Genomic DNA, 28,000 nt, shown 5'->3' with positions numbered 1-28,000 from the left:
CACGACATGGTAAAACCAATGGTGTTGTTGAAAAGTACAACTTGTCCCGCAAAAAAAAAAGCCCTCACATGGCCATATTGACAGAAAAATAAAAAAGTTATGGCTCTGGGAAGGAGGGGAGCGAAAAACGAAAACGCAAAATCAAAAAAGCTCCGGGGGTCAAGAAACGGAGACGGAAATGTATTGCAGTACTTAGTTATTTTACCCCTACTGAAGCCCCTAAGTGATCTCACTCACTATGATACCCCTTTCATGAAAGTATGATGACCCACACAGTATGATTGCCCCACAAACCTTACACAAAGTACGATGCCCCACAGCACCCCACACAGTAAGATTGTCACCACAGACTCCTATATAGTATGGTATCAACCACAGCCCCCAATATACAGTATGAGAGGAACCACAGACCCCCACACAGTATGATATCCAATACAGGCTCCTATTTAAAGTGTGATGTCCACCAAAACCCCACATAAAGCATGATAAGCCCACAGCCCCCATACAGTATGATGTCCCCATAACCATCCCATACAGTATGATAGTCACCACAACCTCCAACATGGTATAGCTTCAAAACCAGGGATTCAAGCTTCAAAACCAGGGATTCAAGCTTCAGGAGGCTAATTTGCATATTCCAGGTGCCTTCTGGGAGAAGCGAAGTCTCCCTAAGCTAGAAGATCGTTGGGTACAGCCGGGACCAGCTGCTTCGAAAGCATCACCAAACCAGGGATTCAAGCTTCAGGAGGCTAATTTGCATATTCCAGGTGCCTTCTGGGAGAAGCGAAGTCTCCCTAAGCTAGAAGATCGTTGGGTACAGCCGGGACCAGCTGCTTCGAAAGCATCACCAAACCAGGGATTCAAGCTTCAGGAGGCTAATTTGCATATTCCAGGTGCCTTCTGGGAGAAGCGAAGTCTCCCTAAGCTAGAAGATCGTTGGGTACAGCCGGGACCAGCTGCTTCGAAAGCATCACCAAACCGTGCGCCTTACGGCGCGCGAATTTTTGCCTGTAGGACATTATTGCAAGAGAGCTTGGCTGAGTAGATTACACAAGAAGGAAAACACACAGCAAGTCAGCAGGATCTAGGAGCAACATGGCAGATGTGACAACCTACATGGTGAGCTGCAGCATGTGCTACATGTTCACAGATCGACCAGAAGAAGAATCCAATTTCACCTGTCAGAAGTGTAGACTAGTGGCCCTTTTAGAAGAAAAGGTGCGGGGTCTGGAAGAAAGAATAGCAACTTTGAAACTCATCAAAGAGAATGAAGACTTTCTAGACAGAACAGAAGCATCTCTACTGGTCACAGAAGGTGAAAAAAGTGTCAGAGAACCTCCAAAAGCAGATGAGTGGAAACATGTGACCAAAAGAAGCAAGAAGACCATGGAGAAATCACCAACCACACAACTGAAGAACCGATATCAAATCTTTGTAGAGGATGAAGATGGCACACCTAAGAATGAAGCAAAACCAGCAAGCAAAAAAGAAAAGGGCACACAGCAACAAGTGACAGCAAAAAGTACAGCCAAGAAGCAACGAAGAGTGGTGGTGGTGGGAGACTCACTACTGAGAGGCACAGAAGCAGCCATCTGCAGACCGGACATAACTGCAAGAGAAGTATGCTGCCTTCCAGGTGCGATGATCAAGGATGTGACCGATAGGATACCAAAGCTCTTCAGCTCCAAGGACGTCCACCCATTTCTTCTGATACATGTTGGCACCAATGACACGGCAAGGAAGGACCTACCTACAATCTGCAAGGACTTTGAAGAGTTGGGGAAGAAAGTAAAGGAACTGGATGCACAGGTAGTTTTTTCTTCTATCCTTCCAGTAGACGGGCATGGCACCAGGAGATGGAACAGGATCCTTGATGCAAACAACTGGCTAAGACGATGGTGCAGACAACAAGGATTTGGATTCCTGGACCACGGTGTGAATTACTGGTATGATGGACTCCTCGCCAGAGACGGACTACACCTCAACAAACCTGGGAAACACACATTCGCCAGAAGACTCGCTACACTCATCAGGAGGGCGTTAAACTAGAAGAAGAGGGGACGGGAAGAAAAACATTAGACTCGTACAAAGACGACCCAGGAAAACATACTCAGAAGGGAGGTAAGAACATTTCTAAAACAATCCACAGTGAGGATATTGGAACAAAACAAAATCCTCTAAACTGCATGCTCGCAAACGCCAGAAGCCTGACAAACAAGATGGAAGAACTAGAAGCAGAAATATCTACAGGTAACTTTGACATAGTGGGAATAACCGAGACATGGTTAGATGAAAGCTATGACTGGGCAGTTAACTTACAGGGTTACAGTCTGTTTAGAAAGGATCGTAAAAATCGGAGAGGAGGAGGGGTTTGTCTCTATGTAAAGTCTTGTCTAAAGTCCACTTTAAGGGAGGATATTAGCGAAGGGAATGAAGATGTCGAGTCCATATGGGTTGAAATTCATGGAGGGAAAAATGGTAACAAAATTCTCATTGGGGTCTGTTACAAACCCCCAAATATAACAGAAAGCATGGAAAGTCTACTTCTAAAGCAGATAGATGAAGCTGCAACCCATAATGAGGTCCTGGTTATGGGGGACTTTAACTACCCGGATATTAACTGGGAAACAGAAACCTGTGAAACCCATAAAGGCAACAGGTTTCTGCTAATAACCAAGAAAAATTATCTTTCACAATTGGTGCAGAATCCAACCAGAGGAGCAGCACTTTTAGACCTAATACTATCTAATAGACCTGACAGAATAACAAATCTGCAGGTGGTCGGGCATCTAGGAAATAGCGACCACAATATTGTACAGTTTCACCTGTCTTTCACTAGGGGGACTTGTCAGGGAGTCACAAAAACACTGAACTTTAGGAAGGCAAAGTTTGACCAGCTTAGAGATGCCCTTAATCTGGTAGACTGGGACAATATCCTCAGAAATGAGAATACAGATAATAAATGGGAAATGTTTAAGAACATCCTAAATAGGCAGTGTAAGCGGTTTATACCTTGTGGGAATAAAAGGACTAGAAATAGGAAAAACCCAATGTGGCTAAACAAAGAAGTAAGACAGGCAATTAACAGTAAAAAGAAAGCATTTGCACTACTAAAGCAGGATGGCACCATTGAAGCTCTAAAAAACTATAGGGAGAAAAATACTTTATCTAAAAAACTAATTAAAGCTGCCAAAAAGGAAACAGAGAAGCACATTGCTAAGGAGAGTAAAACTAATCCCAAACTGTTCTTAACTATATCAATAGTAAAAGAATAAAAACTGAAAATGTAGGCCCCTTAAAAAATAGTGAGGAAAGAATGGTTGTAGAGGACGAGGAAAAAGCTAACATATTAAACACCTTCTTCTCCACGGTATTCACGGTGGAAAATGAAATGCTAGGTGAAATCCCAAGAAACAATGAAAACCCTATATTAAGGGTCACCAATCTAACCCAAGAAGAGGTGCGAAACCGGCTAAATAAGATTAAAATAGATAAATCTCCGGGTCCGGATGGCATACACCCACGAGTACTAAGAGAACTAAGTAATGTAATAGATAAACCATTATTTCTTATTTTTAGTGACTCTATAGCGACAGGGTCTGTTCCGCAGGACTGGCGCATAGCAAATGTGGTGCCAATATTCAAAAAGGGCTCTAAAAGTGAACCTGGAAATTATAGGCCAGTAAGTCTAACCTCTATTGTTGGTAAAATATTTGAAGGGTTTCTGAGGGATGTTATTCTGGATTATCTCAATGAGAATAACTGTTTAACTCCATATCAGCATGGGTTTATGAGAAATCGCTCCTGTCAAACCAATCTAATCAGTTTTTATGAAGAGGTAAGCTATAGACTGGACCACGGTGAGTCATTGGACGTGGTATATCTCGATTTTTCCAAAGCGTTTGATACCGTGCCGCACAAGAGGTTGGTACACAAAATGAGAATGCTTGGTCTGGGGGAAAATGTGTGTAAATGGGTTAGTAACTGGCTTAGTGATAGAAAGCAGAGGGTGGTTATAAATGGTATAGTCTCTAACTGGGTCGCTGTGACCAGTGGGGTACCGCAGGGGTCAGTATTAAGACCTGTTCTCTTCAACATATTCATTAATGATCTGGTAGAAGGTTTACACAGTAAAATATCGATATTTGCAGATGATACAAAACTATGTAAAGCAGTTAATACAAGAGAAGATAGTATTCTGCTACAGATGGATCTGGATAAGTTGGAAACTTGGGCTGAAAGGTGGCAGATGAGGTTTAACAATGATAAATGTAAGGTTATACACATGGGAAGAGGGAATCAATATCACCATTACACACTGAACGGGAAACCACTGGGTAAATCTGACAGGGAGAAGGACTTGGGGATCCTAGTTAATGATAAACTTACCTGGAGCAGCCAGTGCCAGGCAACAGCTGCCAAGGCAAACAGGATCATGGGGTGCATTAAAAGAGGTCTGGATACACATGATGAGAGCATTATACTGCCTCTGTACAAATCCCTAGTTAGACCGCACATGGAGTACTGTGTCCAGTTTTGGGCACCGGTGCTCAGGAAGGATATAATGGAACTAGAGAGAGTACAAAGGAGGGCAACAAAATTAATAAAGGGGATGGGAGAACTACAATACCCAGATAGATTAGCGAAATTAGGATTATTTAGTCTAGAAAAAAGATGACTGAGGGGCGATCTAATAACCATGTATAAGTATATAAGGGGACAATACAAATATCTCGCTGAGGATCTGTTTATACCAAGGAAGGTGACGGGCACAAGGGGGCATTCTTTGCGTCTGGAGGAGAGAAGGTTTTTCCACCAACATAGAAGAGGATTCTTTACTGTTAGGGCAGTGAGAATCTGGAATTGCTTGCCTGAGGAGGTGGTGATGGCGAACTCAGTCGAGGGGTTCAAGAGAGGCCTGGATGTCTTCCTGGAGCAGAACAATATTGTATCATACAATTATTAGGTTCTGTAAAAGGACGTAGATCTGGGGATTTATTATGACGGAATATAGGCTGAACTGGATGGACAAATGTCTTTTTTCGGCCTTACTAACTATGTTACTATGTTACTATGTTACCCCATAGACCTCCACACAGTATAATGTCCACCACAGCCATGTCACACAATATGATGTTCACCACAACCACACTACACAGTAAGATGGTTCCTCCACAGCCACCCCACACAATATGATATATCCCCCATACACTATGAAGATCCCTCATAGCCCCAATACTGTATGACTGTCCCCCCACAGCCCCATATATAGCATGATGGTCCACATCACAACACCTATATAGTATCATGGTCCACCTCACAGTCCCCCATATAGCATGATGGTCCCTCCAACAGCTCCATATATAGTATGATGGCCTCCCAACCCAACACCCTCATATAGTATGATGGTCCACCCCACAGCTCCTTATATATTATGGTTCACCTCACAGCCCTTATATAATATGATGGTACCCCCAGACAGTGCACCATATACAGTGGGGCAAAAAAGTATTTAGTCAGTCAGCAATAGTGCAAGTTCCACCACTTAAAAAGATGAGAGGCGTCTGTAATTTACATCATAGGTAGACCTCAACTATGGGAGACAAACTGAGAAAAAAAAATCCAGAAAATCACATTGTCTGTTTTTTTAACAATTTATTTGCATATTATGGTGGAAAATAAGTATTTGGTCAGAAACAAACAATCAAGATTTCTGGCTCTCACAGACCTGTAACTTCTTCTTTATAGGTCTCCTCTTTCCTCCACTCATTACCTGTAGTAATGGCACCTGTTTAAACTTGTTATCAGTATAAAAAGACACCTGTGCACACCCTCAAACAGTCTGACTCCAAACTCCACTATGGTGAAGACCAAAGAGCTGTCAAAGGACACCAGAAACAAAATTGTAGCCCTGCACCAGGCTGGGAAGACTGAATCTGCAATAGCCAACCAGCTTGGAGTGAAGAAATCAACAGTGGGAGCAAAAATTAGAAAATGGAAGACATACAAGACCACTGATAATCTCCCTCGATCTGGGGCTCCACGCAAAATCCCACCCCGTGGGGTCAGAATGATCACAAGAACGGTGAGCAAAAATCCCAGAACCACGCGGGGGGGACCTAGTGAATGAACAGCAGAGAGCTGGGACCAATGTAACAAGGCCTACCATAAGTAACACACTACGCCACCATGGACTCAGATCCTGCAGTGCCAGACGTGTCCCACTGCTTAAGCCAGTACATGTCCGGGCCCGTCTGAAGTTTGCTAGAGAGCATTTGGATGATCCAGAGGAGTTTTGGGAGAATGTCCTATGGTCTGATGAAACCAAACTGCAACTGTTTGGTAGAAACACAACTTGTCGTGTTTGGAGGAAAAAGAATACTGAGTTGCATCCATCAAACACCATGCCTACTGTAAAGCATGGTGGTGGAAACATCATGCTTTGGGGCTGTTTCTCTGCCAAGGGGCCAGGACGACTGATCCGGGTACATGAAAGAATGAATGGGGCCATGTATTGTGAGATTTTGAGTGCAAACCTCCTTCCATCAGCAAGGGCATTGAAGATGAAACGTGGCTGGGTCTTTCAACATGACAATGATCCAAAGCACACCGCCAGGGCAACGAAGGAGTGGCTTCGTAAGTAGCATTTCAAGGTCCTGGAGTGGTCTAGCCAGTCTCCAGATCTCAACCCTATAGAAAACCTTTGGAGGGAGATGAAAGTCCGTGTTGCCAAGCGAAAAGCCAAAAACATCACTGCTCTAGAGGAGATCTGCATGGAGGAATGGGCCAACATACCAACAACAGTGTGTGGCAACCTTGTGAAGACTTACAGAAAACGTTTGACCTCTGTCATTGCCAACAAAGGATATATTACAAAGTATTGAGATTAAATTTTGTTTCTGACCAAATACTTATTTTCCACCATAATATGCAAATAAATTGTTAAAAAAACAGACAATGTGATTTTCTGGATTTTTTTTTCAGTTTGTCTCCCATAGTTGAGGTCTACCTATGATGTAAATTACAGACGCCTCTCATCTTTTTAAGTGGTGGAACTTGCACTATTGCTGACTGACTAAATACTTTTTTGCCCCACTGTAGTATAATTGACCTGATAGTCCTCTATATAGTATGACTGTCCACCTCACAGTCCACCATAAAGTATGATGGTCCCCCCAACAACCCCCTATGTCACATGATGGTCCCCAACAGTACACTATATAGTATGATGGTCCTCCCCACATCCCCTTATATACTATGATAGTCCAACTCACAGCATGCTATACAAGGTGATGGTACCCCACAGCACCCACAAAATAAAAAAATCCTATACTCACATAATACAGACTCCTCATCCTCCAAAGCGTCTGTCTCGTCTTCTATCTATTCTCTTAGTGGATGCTGGAGGCACGATGCAGTGACGTCATTGCACTGATGACATCCCCTGCTTGGTTCTGGCCCCAAGCAGACAGAAAGGATGCCTGTATCATTCTGATTTAAGTGACAGAACAAGTGACTTTGTGTTCCATCACAACTGTCTGTCCGAGGTAGCCTATTTGAGTTTGTGGCCTCTGACATACGTAACAACAATCACTTAACCACAAAATTGCTGATAAAGAGTTCATCCCTGTAACCCTGTGCATGTGTGATCAACACTCTACTACACTATTCCAACTTGGTCACTGTAGACCTGTAATGAGGAGAAACAGAGGGCTTGGAACTTTTGTTCCAGTTACTGGTGGCGCACCTACTGCATAAACATGTATTTTGTAGATTGTTGATTAACATGATTATGTTGAAAACCTTATCAATCCTCATGCTCATGGCAGAGTTCTGATGGGACATGCCACAATACAATCGGGACATATGAAGTTACAGTATTTGTCTATAGAGTTCTATGGGTGCTATGTTAAAGGGAATCTGTCGGTTGGATCAACCTTCTTAAGCCATCTATAGTGCCTTGCGAAAGTATTCGGCTCCCTGGAACTTTTTAACCTTTTCCCACATACTGTATCATGCCTCAAACATAAAGATACTAAATGTAAATTTTTGGTGAAGAATCAACAACAAGTGGAACACAATTGTGAAGTTGAATGAAATTTATTGTTTATTTTACATTTTTGTGGAAATTCAAAAACTAAAAAGTGGGGAGTGCAATATTATTCGGCCCCTTTCACTTAATACGTTGTTGCACCACCTTTTGCTGTGATTACAGCTGCAAGTCGCTTGGGGTATGTCTCTATCAGTTTTGTTCTATCAGTTTTGTTCATCGAGAGACTGAAATTCTTGCCCATTCTTCCTTGGCAAACAGCTCAAGCTCAGAGAGGTTTGATGGAGATCGTTTGTGAACAGCAGTTTTCAGCTCTTTCCATAGATTCTCGATTTGGATTGAGGTCTGGACATTAACTTGGCCATTCTAACACCTGGATACGTTTATTTGTGAACCATTCCATTGTAGATTTTTCTTTATGTTTGGGATCATTGTCTTGTTGGAGGACAAATCTCCGTCCCAGTCTCAGGTCTTTTGCAGACTCCAATGGGGATGGTGTGTTCAGGGTGATGAGCTGTGTTGCCTTTACGCCAAACATATCTTTTGACATTGTTGCCAGAAAATTTGATTCTGGTTTCATCTGACCAGAGCACCTTCTTTCACGTTTGGTGTGTCTCCTAGGTGGCTTAATGCAAACTTTAAATAACACTTTTTATGGATATCTTTGAGAAATGGCTTTCTTCTTGCCACTCTTCCATAAAGGCCAGATTTGTGCAGTGTATGACTGATTGTTTTCCTATGGACAGACTGTCCCACCTCAGCTGTAGATCTCTGCAGTTCATCCAGAGTGATCATGGGCTCTTGGCTGCATCTCTGATCAGTCTTCTACTTGTTTGAAATGAAAGTTTAGAGGGACGTCAGGGTCTTGGTAGATTTGCAGTAGTATGATACTCCTTCCATTCCAATATGATCGCTTTCACAGTGCTCCTTGGATGTTTAAAGTTTTGGAAATCATTTTGTATCCTAACGTGGCTTTAAACTTCTCCACAACAGTATCACGGACCTGCCTGTTGTGTTCCTTGGTCTTCATGATGCTCTCTGTGCTTCAAACAGAACCCTGAGACTATCACAGAGCAGGTGCATTTATACGGAGACTTGATTACACACAGGTGGATTATATTTAGTCATTAGGCATTTAGGACAACATTGGATCATTCAGAGATCCACAATGAACTTCTGGAGTGAGATTGCTGCACTGAAAGTAAAGGGGCCGAATAATATTGCACGCCCCACTTTTCAGTTAATATATTAAATTAAAATAACCAATAAATTTCGTTCAACTTCACAATTGTGTTACACTTGTTGATTCTTCACCAAAAATTTACATTTGGAATCTTTATGTTTGAAGCATGCTATGTGGGAAAAGGTTGAAAAGTTCCAGGGATCCGAATATTTTCGTAAGGCACTGTATATGGGCATGTAGGTCATAGGTAGCTGAAAAATGAGACCCATGATAACTTTAATCCGATGTCTAATTCCAAAGAAATCTGTTTTTCTTCTATGTAAATGAGCGGATAAGCACAATGGGCAGGATGCTGATCTCGCTGACAAATCTGGATACAGAGCTTATTATAAATTAAAGAGGGAATTACTAGTGTAATATGTAATGGCTGCTCTCCAGATCTCACTGCAGAGCTGTGTTATTGTAACTGACACAACACAGGGCAGTATGAAACACATTTGCAGGTTCCTCTCAGTGCTTCAGCTTTCATCTCACAGGCAGCCAGTGTTGCAATAGCTGTGCAATACAGCAGAGCCATGAGAGCTGCAGTAAATGTGTTTGTAAGGATTCAAAGTTCAATTCTACCATTCTGTGTTAATTACATGCCTCACACTGTTAACTCTACTTTTTGTTAAAAATAAGCTTTGCAGACAGACTCTCATTCAGATATGTGTTTGGCCCATAGTTCTTAACAGCTCATTTACATATAATAAAATCAAAGATTTCTCAGGAATAGCACATCTGATTACAGATTAAGTTATCATTTTATTTAGCTTCCTATGATCCTACTTACATGACAGATTCCCTTTAAGTTTTATACAACTAATTTACGAAAAAATACTGCAATGTCTAAAAATAGCAAAAATCTATGCCTGTCTGACAATTCCCCAACAAACGTACTGCTGACGCTTTTCAGTCATGCTAATATTTGACGAAAGCTGCCAGTTACTGACAACTCTAGTCACTTGCCTTTCTTGCCGGAAGAAGCAGCAAAGAGACTTGTGAGGAATCGGGTACCGATACAGTATAAGCAGTGGTGTATACATGGATGAGATGCCATTTTTACAGCATGCAATAGTGAACCTGACATCTGATACATGCTGCCTGATCCACAAGCAGCATGTATCAGGCACTGCCTGTATGAACTCAGCCAAGTATGTTTGACCCTGAAATGCTACTTTAAAAACTGCCAAACCATGTTGGAGTCTAATTAGAGAGGCAGGTCCCCGGCTTCTACTCACCACCCACTACCCTGGATTGACAGGTCTCTGCCTATTCACACAAGAAGGGAGAAACTCGTTGAATGGTTGTGCGAGTTTGATGTCGAAGAACATGACTGACTGCAAAGAGCTCTGACCTCATCCCCATCAAATACCTTTGGGATGAAATAAAACTGAAATTGAGGGACAGGCCCAGCATCAGTTTCTGACTTCACAAAAAAATGCTTTTCTGAATGAATGAACAGGAAAAAATTAAAAAATCTCGTAGAAATCATCCGTTTTATCTGCAAAGGGGGGCAGACATCATATTGATGTGTAACTGGAGTTTCAGGATAACCTGCAGCAGAATGTGTGAGTCTGCCTTCAAATCCTGCCTCCTCTTCCCATCTGTTTTATGAGAACCAACTGCCATCTCCTATCTCTGTAATGGGAAAGTCTGTATTCACTGAAGAGTGAAGACAGATTTTACCTGTATATTAAGAACAAGTCCAGAAAGAGAAAGCAGATTTCACAGATAAGATATGTTACAATTAATATTGTACCATATTTTTTGGATTATAAGACGCTCTGGATTATAACATGCACCCTAAATTTTGAGGAGAAAAATAGGAAAATAGGGGTCCCAGGGTTGCTGCTGGAGGAGGCAGGAGTGGGGTAATGCTGCAGACCGCAGGCTGGGATGAGGGAGTGTTCTGATGTGTGGTGCGCCGCTCCGGGTGTCCAGTATATTACCTGTATATTAAGAACAAGTCCAGAAAGAGAAAGCAGATTTCACAGATAAGATATGTTACAATTAATATTGTACCATATTTTTTGGATTATAAGACGCTCTGGATTATAACATGCACCCTAAATTTTGAGGAGAAAAATAGGAAAATAGGGGTCCCAGGGTTGCTGCTGGAGGAGGCAGGAGTGGGGTAATACTGCAGACCGCAGGCTGGGATGAGGGAGTGTTCTGATGTGTGGTGCGCCGCTCCGGGTGTCCAGTGCTGCAACTGTGTTCGGCGGGTGTGTCCGGTGCTGAGGGGGCTCTGCCGACATTTTGTGAAAGGCCAGAGCCCCCCGCAGTTCCATGGTTTCCTGTGCAGTGGACTCCAGGAAAATGGCTGCCAGGGGGCGGTGCATGCGCAGATGGAGATCTTGGCACCAAAATCTCAGAAGATCTACCGCACAGGAAACCATGGAACCTCGGAGGGCTCTGGCCTTTCACAAAATGTTGGCAGAGCCCCCTGCAGCATCAGAGACATCCGAAGCACCACCGGACACCCCCCACAGCACCACCGGGCACCCGAAGCAGCACCAGACACCCCCCCCAATCCCAGCCTGCGGCCTGCAGCAACGGTACGGTAAGGTATATCTGCATTATAAGATGCACCCCCATTATTGTCCTCCAAATTTGGGGGGGAAAAAGTGCACCTTATAATCTGAAAAATACGGTATTTTCATGTGTACTGTTAATTAAAAAAAATGTTAATGACAATAGATTTATCTTTTTAAAGGGAAATTATAAAACGTCAGTAGTCTGTTGATCACAGGTAGGAGATCTGTAAGCTGATTCCCACTTGTTGGAATTCCCGGTTCTTCTTCTGAATAGTAGCCTTGGTGCAAATTATTGCGTGCACCATGCTGCAACGATGTTGTCCTGCCAGGCCTACATATCAGAAGAGATGTCGGAATTTCATAAGGTAAGGCCGGCGTCACACTAGCGAGTTTTACGGACGTAAGAGCGCATAAAATATGTCCGTAAAACACGCCTAACAAACGTCCCAATTATTCTCTATGCCCCTGCTCCTATCTGCCGTATTTTACTGATCAGTATTATACGGCTTTCTACAGCCGTAGAAAATCGCAGCATGCTGCGTTTGTCACCGTATTGCGCAAAAAAAAGCCAATGAAAGTCTATTGAAGCCAGAAAAATACGGATTACACACGGACCAGCAGTGTGACTTGCGAGAAATACACAGCGGTGTTAGAGAGAAAAGCCGATAATTCAGTGCGGTGTACAGTAAAATCACACTGACAGCTTACAATAGAATAGGTAGCATAAATGTGTACACATAAAATAGGTATATATATATATATATATATATATATATATATATATATATATATATATCAGTGAGACACATATATGTATATATATTATTATTTCATACAGCGCTAGATAGCTTTAAAGCCGGTAATTCAATTGCCGGATTTTGCTATCTTCCTCCTAAACCCGACATGATATGAGACATGGTTTACATACAGTAAACCATCTCATATCACCTTTTTTTGCATATTCCACACTACTAATGTTAGTAGTTTGTATGTGCAAAATTTGGCTGTTTTAGCTATTAAATTAAAGGGTTAAATGGCGGAAAAAATTGGTGTGGGCTCCCGCGCAATTTTCTCCGCCAGAGTAGTAAAGCCAGTGACTGAGGGCAGATATTAATAGCCTGGAGAGGGTCCATGGTTATTGCCCCCCCCCCTGGCTAAAAACATCTGCCCCCAGCCACCCCAGAAAAGGCACATCTGGAAGATGCGCCTATTCTGTCACTTTGCCACACTCTTCCAATTCCTGTGTAGCGGTGGGATATGGGGTAATGAAGGGTTAATGCCACCTTGCTATTGTAATGTGACATTAAGCCAAATTAATAATGGAGAGGCGTCAATTATGACACCTATCCATTATTAATCCAATAGTAGTAAAGGGTTAAAAAAAACACAAACACATTATTTAAAAGTATTTTAATGAAATAAAAACATAGGTTGTTGTAATATTTTATTCTACGCTCAATCCATCTGAAGACCCTCGCTCTGTAACAAAGAAAAAATAATAAACCAACAATATACATACCTTCCGAAGATCTGTAACGTCCCACAATGTAAATCCATCTGAAGGGGTTAAAATATTTTACAGCCAGGAGCTCTGCTAATGCAGCGGTGCTCGTGGCTGCAAAACCCCGGGGAATGAAGGTAAAGTAGGTCAATGACCTATATTTACCTTCATTTGCGGTGAGGCGCCCTCTGCTGGTTGTCCTCATATGAGCTCGAGCCTGGGAGCTTTCTAGGAAAGTTCCCACACTCGAGGAACAACCAGCAGAGGACTCTCTCCAGGCTATTAATATCTGCCCTCAGTCACTGGCTTTACTACTCTGGCGGAGAAAATTGCGCGGGAGCCCACGCCAATTTTTTCTGCCATTTAACCCTTTAATTTAATAGCTAGAACGGCCAAATTTTGCATATACACACTACTAACATTAGTAGTGTGGAATATGCAAAAAAAAAAGGTGATATGAGATAGTTTACTGTATGTAAACCATGTCCCATATCATGTCAGGTTTAGGAAGGAGATAGCAAAAGCCGGCAATTGAATCACCGGCTTTAAAGCTATCTCGCGCTGTATGAAATAATAATATATATACATATATGTGTCTACTGACATATATATATATATATATATATATATATATATACATATATACAGTGGGGCAAAAAAGTATTTAGTCAGTCAGCAATAGTGGAAGTTCCACCACTTAAAAAGATGACAGGCGTCTGTAATTTACATCATAGGTAGACCTCAACTATGGGAGACAAACTGAGAAAAAAAAATCCAGAAAATCACATAGTCTGTTTTTTTATCATTTTTTTGCATATTATGGTGGAAAATAAGTATTTGGTCAGAAACAAACAATCAAGATTTCTGGCTCTCACAGACCTGTAACTTCTTCTTTAAGAGTCTCCTCTTTCCTCCACTCATTACCTGTAGTAATGGCACCTGTTTAAACTTGTTATCAGTATAAAAAGACACCTGTGCACACCCTCAAACAGTCTGACTCCAAACTCCACTATGGTGAAGACCAAAGAGCTGTCAAAGGACACCAGAAACAAAATTGTAGCCCTGTACCAGGCTGGGAAGACTGAATCTGCAATAGCCAACCAGCTTGGAGTGAAGAAATCAACAGTGGGAGCAATAATTAGAAAATGGAAGACATACAAGACCACTGATAATCTCCCTCGATCTGGGGCTCCACGCAAAATCCCACCCCGTGGGGTCAGGATGATCACAAGAACGGTGAGCAAAAATCCCAGAACCACGCGGGGGGACCTAGTGAATGAACTGCAGAGAGCTGGGACCAATGTAACAAGGCCTACCATAAGTAACACACTACGCCACCATGGACTCAGATCCTGCAGTGCCAGACGTGTCCCACTGCTTAAGCCAGTACATGTCCGGGCCCGTCTGAAGTTTGCTAGAGAGCATTTGGATGATCCAGATGAGTTTTGGGAGAATGTCCTATGGTCTGATGAAACCAAACTGGAACTGTTTGGTAGAAACACAACTTGTCGTGTTTGGAGGAAAAAGAATACTGAGTTGCATCCATCAAACACCATACCTACTGTAAAGCATGGTGGTGGAAACATCATGCTTTGGGGCTGTTTCTCTGCAAAGGGGCCAGGACGACTGATCCGGGTACATGAAAGAATGAATGGGGCCATGTATCGTGAGATTTTGAGTGCAAACCTCCTTCCATCAGCAAGGGCATTGAAGATGAAACGTGGCTGGGTCTTTCAACATGACAATGATCCAAAGCACACCGCCAGGGCAACGAAGGAGTGGCTTCGTAAGAAGCATTTCAAGGTCCTGGAGTGACCTAGCCAGTCTCCAGATCTCAACCCTATAGAAAACCTTTGGAGGGAGTTGAAAGTCCGTGTTGCCAAGCGAAAAGCCAAAAACATCACTGCTCTAGAGGAGATCTGCATGGAGGAATGGGCCAACATACCAACAACAGTGTGTGGCAACCTTGTGAAGACTTACAGAAAACGTTTGACCTCTGTCATTGCCAACAAAGGATATATTACAAAGTATTGAGATGAAATTTTGTTTCTGACCAAATACTTATTTTCCACCATAATATGCAAATAAAATGTTAAAAAAACAGACAATGTGATTTTCTGGATTTTTTTTCTCAGTTTGTCTCCCATAGTTGAGGTCTACCTATGATGTAAATTACAGACGCCTCTCATCTTTTTAAGTGGTGGAACATGCACTATTGCTGACTGACTAAATACTTTTTTGCCCAACTGTATATATATAGACAGTATATATGTTTTTATGTTTTTTTTTTACACATGGATCCCTTGTATAGCCGTATGTCGGTTTTGCAAGCCTGCGAGAAAAACACGCAGTACGGATGCCATACGGATTACATACAGAGGATGCCATGTGCAAAATACGCTGACACACCCTGCCTAAGGAGGAGCTACGGACCACTATTTTGGGGACTTTTCAGAGTATTACGGCCGTAATATACGGACCGTATTGTCTTACGCCGAGTGTGACGCCGGCCTTGGGGCCAAATTGCATGACCCTCATCCAGCAACCATGGAAGACTGACATGGAAACTGGATTTGGAACACTGTTGATCTAAACCAGAAAAAAAAAACATTTTTCTCCTAAACTAAGATTTACCTAGAATGGGTATCGGGGGGTCTTTTAGGCCCCGGTGCTTACTTTATTGCGATTATCTGCAAAATTACTTTAGTTAGAATTTTGATACTCTAGGTATTACTCAAGTATGTCATTGCTGGTAATATCCAGTTGTTCGTATAATTTTTTTGATCGGCATTTTGGTGTAACAATGCTTTTTAGCCCTATTAGGCCCCTGCCATTTTTATGCAGCTAGTTTACTCTAGATTGATATACCTTTGTGTGTTTTTCATATCTTTGTTTGAAATTTTGAAAAAAAAATTTGTGGGGTGTTTTCTGCAAAAAAATATTATTAAAATGTTGTGCATTATTCCTATCTTATTTTGCAATTTTGAAATAAACTTGTAAAAGTTATTTGTGAGTTTCTCCTAAAAGGCCCCCATTACGTAAAAGTGTAGATTTTTGACGTCACGCATTCTAGGATTAAAGGCTGATAGGCCTTGTATTTTTCACCTTTTCAATACTTCAGTAGACCATTTAGCCACAGCAAATTATATAAGGCAGTGATGTGAAGAGGTCTGTATCTGATACAATTTTGCAGATTTCTGTGATATATTTTGTGTCCATGTTTGTTCTGTGGTTGCCCTTTATATATTAGGCATTACCTGAATTCACCTCCTTCACCTTTCAATAAATCACAAAAGTTTTTCTCAGAACGTGGATGGACAGAAAATAAAATATTAATGTCTCCCAAGAATTATGTGTAGTTGATAATGAAATGCTGTATAGTAAAATCTTTATTTTTAATTACTATTTATCTTACGTTTGTGTCCTCAGGGATGCAGAGGACTTTAGCTGACCCGAAGCTCGAGTTCGCTCTAGGTAAGGAAATGCTCTTTTCAACTAATACTATTGGTCAGTGTAACAGTGTTCGTCTTCGAATGTCTGCATTTAAATACTGTATTCCACCTAAATACATTACTATCAAATATAGATAATTTGTGTTGTCTGCACAGGACAGTGCTGTATATAGTGCGCTACACAACATAATTGGGGTCACAAAGCTAAACACTGGCATTTATATGCATTGTCTTATGATTTCACTGCACTGCGTAGTTTTTGAACTTTCCCTTAGTTAACCTTTCTATGTTGTTAACATAAAAAACAGATCTGCAGTATGGTGCGGAGTCTACCAGTAAGTGTTATTTTGCTGAATGTTATTGTTGGGAGGAAATTAACACATTTTATACATTTATGCATTCAGAAAATCCATTTTGCTCTCTTCTGCGAATAGAACAGTTTTTCGAGGCAAGCCATCAGAAAATGACTATTTAAAAAAGCACTCTCAAAGTTTTTATCTTCTTAACCCCTTTTACATTTTGCTGTTTTCGTCTACAGCTCCCGTTCTTCACAGAGCCATAACTTTTTTTTTCTTTTTCTGTAAATATGGCCATGTCAGGGCTTTTTTTTGTGGGACAAGTTGTACTTTTGAACCACTCCATTGATTTTACCATACAGTGTACTGGAAAACGAGAAAAAAATTCTAAGTGTAGGAAAATTGTAAAAATAGTGCAATCCTACAATTATTATTTTTTACCACATTCACTAAATTCTAAAACTGATGTGCCATTATGATTCTTCAGGTCATTACAATTTTATTTTAGTGGTAAAAAAACCTTAATTTGTAAAAAAAAAAAAGCCATTTTTTGGTATCTAGGGCAGGGTGAGGACTTGTTTTTTTGTGTGCTGAGCTAACGTTTCTATTGATGCTATTTGTGGGTAGATACGATGTTTTGATCACCTGCTATTGCACTTTATTGCAATCTTTTAACTGACTACCAAAAAAACATACTTCTGTTTTTTTCTTTTTTTATTCTCGATTCCTTTTTTTTTTCTCGCTAAGCCATTTACCAATCAGATTACCGTAATTATTTTTAGATTTTGATAGATCTGGTGTTTCTGGACATGGCAATACCAAATATGTCAAACCAAAATCCCCCATATGTAATATATTAGGGAAAAAGAGGCATAGGCAGTACAATTAAATTCATTAAAAACATCTTTTTATTAGATAAATTAAAAAAATATATATATTCGACAGGGGAATCCTCTTAATACATATGGCTGGTAACCACATCTAGAACCAGGTGATACACAGGCACGAATTATTCATGTTGTTACGCAACAGCAGACAAAAATTATCACAGCATAAGCAGACAGCAAAAAATAATGATGTTCTATGACATCTAACTATATATAACTGTGAGGTATATTAAACATGTATAGTTACAATGGAAAATGAGTTCCTATAGTACTACATGACCTGGAAGATATGAACATTGCTATGTAACCCTAAGTAGCATGCTGGACCTTATATAGTGCAAAGTGCATTTCAATAGTCTGCTCACTATAAGGTATATTTTGCACATGTGTAATTACAATGGAACATAAGTTCCTATAATGCTACATATCCTAAGAGTCATGAACATTGCTATATAACACTAAGTAGCGTAGTGAACATTGTAAAGTGCATCGTGCTTTTCATTGGTCTGCTATCGATAATGTTGCTACAAGTTGTGAACTTACATGAGTATCTCTCCTGGTAAGGAGCGTTCCACAGCGACCCCGACAGCGCCGTTTCGCCTGACTGGCTTCCTCAAATAGGGGGCGTATGTATTACACGTTTTTTAAAATTTGACCTTTCCGTTGTGGAGATATTAGCAACGTATTAGCAACTTTTTAACTCATTAGGTCAGAAACAGTAAGTCTCTTTTCCCTGTATGAGTCATCGCAAGAAAAGTCATTGGAAAGGGGAGGAGCAGAGCGGCTGGGTCAGCAGTTGAAGAGGGGAATGGTTCATGAAGGTAAAAGAAACATCATGTTTGTACATAAAGCTGATAATGATTCAGCTAGTTTGGTTTTAATCATGTTATGTCATAGACCTAATGGAAAAGAGAAAAAATAACTGAGTAGAAGGGAAAAAAGAGCAATTGTAAATACACAGCGCTATCCAATGTGATTGCAATATATGAAGAGGATAAAAATTGCAATGATAGTGCTTACTTAAATCAGTTTTTTGAGCTACATGTATGTGTACAAAAAAAATAAAAAAAAATAAAACTTTGACAGTGGTGGCTTTTTTTCAGGGTTTCTTTTTTGTTTTGTTTTTTGTTTGTATTTTCTCATAACCAGATTTCTATTAAAAAACTAAATTAGTGATCTTGTAATTTTCACACTGGCCACTGCGGATTTTTTAGGAAGAGTCTTCAGAAGGCTCCATATTATCAATGGTAGGTTTAGGGCAGGTGTGGGTGACAGTGTGTTTTCCATCCAATAAAAATGGTCCAGTTATGCTAATCACACTCTCTGATCAGAGTTTGATTAGCGTGTGAGCTGATTTTCACGGATGTGAAGAATTTAAAATAAAAAAACAAACAAAAAAAGCCTCCATCTATTTTGTTTGGTCTGTCTGTGAAAAATCGGATTGCACTCGCATGTCATCCATGAATCGGCGAGTGCCATTATTGGCGGTAAATCGTGCATGCTGCAATTTTTTTCCTCAGACTACCTGGTTCTAGGATAAAGTCAGACGTGCACTGTCTTATTGTATAGTGTTGGTCTGAAAGCGGTCCAATTTGACTGAGCAACCCTGCAATTGCAGCAGGATGTCAGCTAGGGAAACTGACATTAACCCATGCTGGCCAGGAAGGAAAAAAGATACATTTAAAACATAGTGGAACCAGAGCTACCACGCATCCAAAAATTGATCGTGACCGTTTTATTCCTTGGACTTTTATAAATATCTCTGTATATGATAGTGAAGGGACATGAAATACTTAATGGCCGTCCTCTACATTTGTTTGCAACGCCACTCCAATCTTCTTCTTACTCGTATGACCTGAATGTCTGACTTTCCTGATCTCACGAGTTTGTGTGTGAAACAGGAGTAGCATTTAATAGAGTATCAAAGCGAGGTACCATAAACTACAGTGTAAAAGTGAGTTCCGATTCACATAAAGTCCTTTGTGATCTGGAAAGTTGAAATTTAAAGTCAGGAGATGACCAGTGTGGCGCTGGAAACTGGAGAAATTGGTAATTGAAAAGTAATTTATTGCACCTCTACTGTAATATACACAGATAGTTAGAAATGTTTAGATAATTATTGTTCTGACTGAGTGCTTCTTTAACTTGGTAAATATAATCTATTTTTTCACTTTAACTTTTAAAAAGTCTCAATGTGATCTCAAACACTAGAGACTGGCTTTAATTCTGATGTGTTTCCTCATCTTCTTTAGCTAAATCGATGGACCATTTAACCAGCCAACATTTTGTTTTGCATCAGTAATAATGTTTATGATCACTGGGATTTCATACCACAAACACTAGACCAGGGGTTCGCCAAATCCGTTGTTCTGGAGGAGTTTGAATAGAACGGTGATCATGCATGCTCTCTACCTCTCCAGTCAATGTCTGTGGAATTGTTAGCTAGCTTCTGTGATCTACTGTTGTTAATGCATGGCCACTGTTTTATTGAAACTCCTAAACAAAATACTTTATTCCTACTTATTAAGCAAGTCTTAAGTAGAAAAAAATTAGATAGAACTTGCTTCCAGGGGTTGAGTAGTGGCATGTAGCAGTGTGGCCCATAACCGAGGAGGGCTTTGCTTGACAGCATGTGTGCTATTTGGTATTTTTTGGTTGTTCCTCCTGCAGATACAGTGTTTGCCGTTGTGGTCGCCATGCAGTGCTGCACCTAACAATGTAGTGACACACTTAAAATAGTTTGTCAGGTTGGAGTGGGCTTATATACTTTTATCAAATGTGAACTGAGAATCTTGTGCTCTGTTTTGAACGGTGCAGTCTAGATCTCCATTTAACATGATGTATTTGTGCTCAGGAAGGATATAATGGCACTAGAGAGAGTACAAAGGAGGGCAACAAAATTAATAAAGGGGATGGGAGAACTACAATACCTAGATAGATTAGCGAAATTAGGATTATTTAGTCTAGAGAAAAGACGACTGAGGGGCGATCTAATAACCATGTATAAGTATATAAGGGGACAATACAAATATCTCGCTGAGGATCTGTTTATACCAAGGAAGGTGACGGGCACAAGGGGGCATTCTTTGCGTCTGGAGGAGAGAAGGTTTTTCCACCAACATAGAAGAGGATTCTTTACTGTTAGGGCAGTGAGAATCTGGAATTGCTTGCCTGAGGAGGTGGTGATGGAGAACTCATTCGATGGGTTCAAGAGAGGCCTGGATGTCTTCCTGGAGCAGAACAATATTGTATCATACAATTATTAGGTTCTGTAGAAGGACGTAAATCTGGGGATTTATTATGATGGAATATAGGCTGAACTGGATGGACAAATGTCTTTTTTCGGCCTTACTAACTATGTTACTATGTTACTATTTAAAATGTATTAAGGTCGAGCACTCAAATGAGAACTTAAAGTAGTATTTCTGGTACATAAAATGTACAATTTTGTAGCTTTAACTATTAGGTAGAAACAGACTATCCTAACTTTCATGAGTACTCAAGAATGCTCCCATTATACAATTTGCATGAACATGGATGATGCATATATTGGATTAATTATAGGTGGGGAAGTGAGAAACAGCTGACACTTCAACCTCCACTGGAGTGGGGACCTTCTGATGTGAACAGGTAATTACAACAGAGATCTGTTCTGAGAGCCAGTCATTAAGGCTGCGATTTTGTTTATTCAGAAGTGGAGAAGAACACTTCCAAGACAAGAGCTTCCGCTGTTCAGAGGGCTTGTATGAAAAAATTTGGAGTGATTGCTCATTGATAAATGTTAGGGCTTGCATTGATCCAATATTTATGGGAACTACATTTTTGTTGTGGTAGCAAAGGCATGAACAAAATGCATTCACTCACATCACCATATGACCATTCTAACCACTCTGACTTAATATTGGTTTGAGGAATTATGCCATCCATGGGACCCCAAGAGGCAAAGATATCCTTAAAGTTAGGGATCTCATAACATTCTAGCAGACCTAGCACATCCCACAACTAGACCCCATATGAGATCACTAAAAGGAGGTATGAGGGTTTAACCTTAATCTAATAAAAAGCTGAATTTGTATTTTTTATTATGTCAGTCCTGGAAGATATAGCTTGCTGTGGGTTCTGTCCATTTCCCCAAGGAGTATTTCTTGCCTCTAAGCTCAGCCATTTTCATTACACAGATTTAGTACTTTTCTTTTGTTGTCAATTTTATATGTGAGTCTATATACTGTAAATGTTTTGTTCCCATTTTGTAACTTCTTTGGTTTTTATAAACACTGCCTAACTTTCTGGTTTAAATATATAAAATTTAATAGACCTGTTCCTTTTGCTCTGTTAACCGCACCCCTGAAGCCATATGCTACCTGTAACGGGTGTCCAATTGGCCTCTGTATAAATGGTTAGTGGTGGCACCTAGTAGTTCCTTTTGTTATTGTGGAGTTGGCAGTGTTCGTACAATGGTATATATTTTATATTTATATTCCAAGTTTTGGAATCGGAGGTGTATATCACTGCGAGTTCCCCAATAAATGACCTAATAGTGGAAGCAGCCACAGCCTAGTCCATCACTCAGTCAATTGTGTAATTGCCTGATGATTGGAGGGAGCGGAGTTGCGTTTCCTTGACAAACTGGTGGCTAGGGTGGGATCTGGGTGATCATTATGGTGTTATCCATGACAATGGACATCAGATATTGTTTTTCATTTTAAAGGGTAGGATATTAATAAAAATTCAGCAAATACTTTATTATCGTAATTGCTAACTTTTTTATTCTTTTCGAAGTGGTTTCACTTTTGAGGAACTCCTGACCCCATTTTTCCCTCACTAATGTTTAGCATAATGGCAGCTAAACATCTTTAACCCCTTCCCGACCTTTGACGCATACGCTGCGTCATGAAAGTCGGTGCCATTCCGACCCATGACGCAGCATATGCGTCATGGAAAGATCGCGTCCCTGCAAGCCGGGTGAAAGGGTTAACTCCCATTTCACCCGATCTGCAGGGACAGGGGGAGTGGTAGTTTAGCCCAGGGGGGGTGGCTTCACCCCCTCGTGGCTACGATCGCTCTGATTGGCTGTTGAAAGTGAAACTGCCAATCAGAGCGATTTGTAATATTTCACCTAAAAAACTGGTGAAATATTACAATCCAGCCATGGCCGATGCTGCAATATCATCGGCCATGGCTGGAAACACTTATGTGCACCCACCCCACCCCTCCGATCGCCCCCCCAGACCCCCGATCTGTGGTCCGCTCCCCTCCGTCCTGTGCTCCGCTCCCCCGTCCTCCTGTCCGCTTCCCCCGTGCACCAATCACACCCCCCGCGCTCCAATCAAACCCCCCCGCACTCCGATCCCCCCCCCGCACACAGCGACCCCCCCCGTGCTCCGATCCACCTCCCCGCACAGCGATCCCTCACCCCGTGCTCCAATCCTCCCCCGTGCTCCAATCCTCCCTCCCGTGTTCCGATCCACCCCCCCATGCTCCGATCCACCCCCCCGTGCTCCGACGCCCCCCCGTGCCCTGATCTCCCCCCCTTATACTTACCTGGCCGCCCGAGGTCCGTCCGTCTTCTTTCCTGGGCGCCGCCATCTTCCAAAATGGCGGGCGCATGTGCAGTGCGCCCGCCGAATCTGCCGGCTGGCAGATTCGTTCCAGAGTGAATTTTGATCACTGAGATATAACCTATCTCAGTGATCAAAATAAAAAAAATAGTAAATGACCCCCCCTTTGTCACCCCCATAGATAGGGACAATAAAAAAAATAAAGAAATTTTTTTTTTTCACTAAGGTTGGGGTAAGAACTAGGGTTAGGGTTAGGGGTAGGGTTAGGGGTAGGGTTAGGGTTAGGGTTAGGGGTAGGGTTAGGGCTAGGGTTAGGGGTAGGGTTAGGGGTAGGGTTAGGGGTAGGGTTAGGGCTAGGGTTAGGGCTAGGGTTAGGATTTCGGTATGTGCACACGTATTCTAGTCCTATGCGGATTTTTCCGCAGCGGATTTGAAAAATCCACAGTACTAAACCGCTGCCGATTTATCGTGGATTTACCACGGTTTTTCTGCGCATTTCACTGCGGTTTTACAACTGCGATTTTCTATTGGAGCAGTTGTAAAACCGCTGCGGAATCCGCAGAAAGAAGTGACATGCTGCGGAATGTAAACCGCTGCGTTTCCGTGCAGTTTTTCCGCAGCATGTGTACAGCGATTTTTGTTTCCCGTAGGTTTACATTGAACTGTAAACTCATGGGAAACTGCTGCGGATCCGCAGCGTTTTCCGCAGCGTGTGCACATACCTTTAGAATTAGGCTATGTGCACACGGTGCGGATTGGCCGCTGCGGATCCGCAGCAGTGTTCCATCAGGTTTACAGTACCATGTAAACATATGGAAAACCAAATCCGCTGTGCCCATGGTGCAGAAAATACCGCGCGGGAACGCTGCGTTGTATTTTCCGCAGCATGCCAATTCTTTGTGCGGATTCCGCAGCGTTTTACACCTGTTCCTCAATAGGAATCCACAGGTGAAATCCGCACAAAAAACACTGGAAATCCACGGTAAATCCACAGGTAAAACGCAGTGCCTTTTACCCGCGGATTTTTCAAAAATGATGCTGAAAGATCTCATACGAATCCGCAACGTTGGCACATAGCCTTAGGGTTGGGTTGGAATTAGGGTTGTGGTTAGGGTTAGGGGTGTGTTGGGGTTAGGGTTGTGGTTAGGGGTGTGTTGGGGTTAGGGTTGTGATTAGGGTTACGGCTACAGTTGGGATAAGGGTTAGGGGTGTGTTGGAGGTAGAATTGAGGGGTTTCCACTATTTAGGCACTTCAGGGGGTCTCCAAACGCAACATGGCGCCACCATTGATTCCAGCCAATCTTGTATTCAAAAATTCAAATGGTGCTCCCTCACTTCCGAACCCCGACGTGTGCCCAAACAGTGGTTTACCCCCACATATGGGGTACCAGCATACTCAGGACAAACTGCGCAACAATTACTGGGGTCCAATTTCTCCTGTTACCCTTGAGAAAATAAAAAATTGCTTGCTAAAACATCATTTTTGAGGAAAGAAAAATGATTGTTTATTTTCACGGCTCTGCGTTGTAAACGTCTGTGAAGCACTTGGGGGTTCAAAGTGCTCACCACATATCTAGATAAGTTCCTTGGGGGGTCTAGTTTCCAAAATGGGGTCACTTGTGGGGGGTTTCTACTGTTTAGGCACACCAGGGGCTCTGCAAACGCAACGTGACGCCCGCAGACCATTCCATCAAAGTCTGCATTTCAAAAGTCACTACTTCCCTTCTGAGCCCCCACGTGTGCCCAAACAGTGGTTTACCCCCACACATGGGGCATCAGCGTACTCAGGAGAAACTGGACAACAACTTTTGTGGTCCAATTTCTCCTGTAACCCTTGGGAAAATAAAAAATTCTGGGCTAAAAAATTATTTTTGAGGAAAGAAAACGTATTTATTATTTTCACGGCTCTGCGTTATAAACTTCTGTAAAGCGCTTGGGGGTTGAAAGTGCTCACCACACATCTAGATAAGTTCCTTTGGGGGTCTAGTTTCCAAAATGGGGTCACTTGTGGGGGGTTTCTACTGTTTAGGCACACCAGGGGCTCTGCAAACGCAATGTGACGCCCGCAGACCATTCCATCAAAGTCTGCATTTCAAAAGTCACTACTTCCCTTCTGAGCCCCCACGTGTGCCCAAACAGTGGTTTACCCCCACACATGGGGTATCAGCATACTCAGGAGAAACTGGACAACAACTTTTGTGGTCCAATTTCTCCTGTAACCCTTGGGAAAATAAAAAATTCTGGGCTAAAAAATTATTTTTGAGGAAAGAAAACGTATTTATTATTTTCACTGCTCTGTGTTATGAACTTCTGTGAAGCACTTGGGGGTTCAAAGTGCTCACCTCACATCTAGATAAGTTCCTTTCGGGGTCTAGTTTCCAAAATGGGGTCACTTGTGGGGGGTTTCTACTGTTTAGCCACATCAGGGGCTCTGCAAACGCAACGTGACGCCCACAGAGCATTCCATCAAAGTCTGCATTTCAAAACGTCACTACTTTACTTCCGAGCCCCAGCATGTGCCTAAACAGTGGTTTACCCCCACATATGGGGTATCAGCGTACTCAGGAGAAACTGGACAACAACTTTTGGGGTCAAATTTCTCCTATTACCCTTGGGAAAATAAAAAATTGCGGGCTAAAATTCATTTTTGAGAAAATAATTTTTATTTTTTATTTTCATGGCTCTGCGTTATAAACTTCTGTGAAGCACTTGAGGGTTCAAAGTGCTCACTACACATCTAGATTAGTTCCTTTGGGCGTCTAGTTTCCAAAATGGGGTAATTTGTGGGGGATCTCCAATGTTCAGGCACACAGGGGCTCTCCAAACGCGACATGGTGTCCGCTAATGATTGGAGCTAATTTTCCATTTAAAAAGCCAAATGGCGTGCCTTCCCTTCTGAGCCCTGCCGTGCGCCCAAACAGTGGTTTACCCCCACATATGGGGTATCTGCATACTCAGGACAAACTGGACAACAACATTTGTGGTCCAATTTCTCCTATTACCATTGGCAAAATAGGAAATTCCAGGCTAAAAAATCATTTTTGAGAAAAGAAAAATTATTTTTAATTTTCATGGCTCTGCATTATAAACTTCTGTGAAGCACCTGGGGGTTTAAAGTGCTCAGTATGCATCTAGATAAGTTCCTTGGGGGGTCTAGTTTCCAAAATGGGGTCACTTGTGGGGGAGCTCCATTGCATAGGCACACAGGGGCTCTCCAAATGCGACATGGTGTCCGCTAACAATTGGAGCTAATTTTCCATTCAAAAAGTTAAAAGGCGCGCCTTCCCTTCCGAGCCCTGCCGTGTGCCCAAACAGTGGTTTACCCCCACATATGAGGTATCGGCGTACTCGGGAGAAATTGCTCAACAAATTTTAGGATCCATTTTATCCTATTGCCCATGTGAAAATGAAAAAATTGAGGCGAAAATAAATTTTTTGTGAAAAAAAAAGTACTTTTTCATTTTTACGGATCAATTTGTGAAGCACCTGAGGGTTTAAAGTGCTCACTAGGCATCTAGATAAGTTCCTTGGGGGGTCCAGTTTCCAAAATGGGGTCACTTGTGGGGGAGCTCCAATGTTTAAGCACACAGGGTCTCTCCAAACGCGACATGGTGTCCGCTAACGATGGAGATAATTTTTCATTCAAAAAGTCAAATGGCGCTCCTTCCCTTCCGAGCCTTACCATGTGCCCAAACAGTGGTTTACCCCCACATGTGAAGTATCGGTGTACTCAGGAGAAATTGCCAAACAAATTTTAGGATCCATTTTATCCTGTTGTCCATGTGAAAATGAAAAAATTGAGGCTAAAAGAATTTTTTTGTGAAAAAAAAGTACTTTTTCATTTTTACGGATCAATTTGTGAAGCACCTGGGGGTTTAAAGGGCTCACTATGCATCTAGATAAGTTCCTTGGGGCGTCTAGTTTCCAAAATGGGGTCACTTGTGGGGGAGCTCCAATTTTTAGGCACACGGGGGCTCTCCAAATGTGACATGGTATCCGCTAAAGAGTGCAGCCAATTTTTCATTCAAAAAGTCAAATGGCGCTCCTTCCCTTCCAAGCCCTGCCGTGCGCCCAAACAGTGGTTTACCCCCACATATGAGGTATCAGCATACTCAGGACAAATTGGACAACAACTTACGTGGTTCAGTTTCTCCTTTTACCATTGGGAAAATAAAAAAATTGTTGCTGAAAAATCATTTTTGTGACTAAAAAGTTAAATGTTCATTTTTTCCTTCCATGTTGCTTCTGCTGCTGTGAAGCACCTGAAGGGTTAATAAACTTCTTGAATGTGGTTTTGTGCACCTTGAGGGGTGCAGTTTTTAGAATGGTGTCACTTTTGGGTATTTTCAGCCATATAGACCCCTCAAACGGACTTCAAATGTGAGGTGGTCCCTAAAAAAAATGGTTTTGTAAATTTCGTTGTAAAAATGAGAAATCGCTGGTCAAATTTTAACCCTTATAACTTCCTAGCAAAAAAAAATTTTGTTTCCAAAA

At 41.8% G+C, this 28,000-nt stretch overlaps 1 protein-coding gene across 2 annotated transcripts in view; it reads left to right on the top strand.

Annotated features, from left to right (window-relative positions):
* The window catches only part of INPP4B (inositol polyphosphate-4-phosphatase type II B), a 1,184,089-nt gene that overhangs the window by 49,161 nt on the left and 1,106,928 nt on the right, over positions 1-28,000 (top strand). For both annotated transcript variants that reach the window (XM_069743998.1, XM_069744000.1), the window contains exon 2: positions 16,743-16,787. In XM_069743998.1, the coding sequence (XP_069600099.1) occupies positions 16,743-16,787 (45 nt within the window). The remainder of the gene's footprint in view (positions 1-16,742; positions 16,788-28,000) is intronic.

This window comes from Ranitomeya imitator, chromosome 1 (assembly GCF_032444005.1).
Source record: "Ranitomeya imitator isolate aRanImi1 chromosome 1, aRanImi1.pri, whole genome shotgun sequence".
Taxonomy (NCBI): domain Eukaryota; kingdom Metazoa; phylum Chordata; class Amphibia; order Anura; family Dendrobatidae; genus Ranitomeya; species Ranitomeya imitator.
Note: the sequence above shows the minus strand (reverse complement) of the source record. Positions and strands in the feature narration are given on the sequence as shown.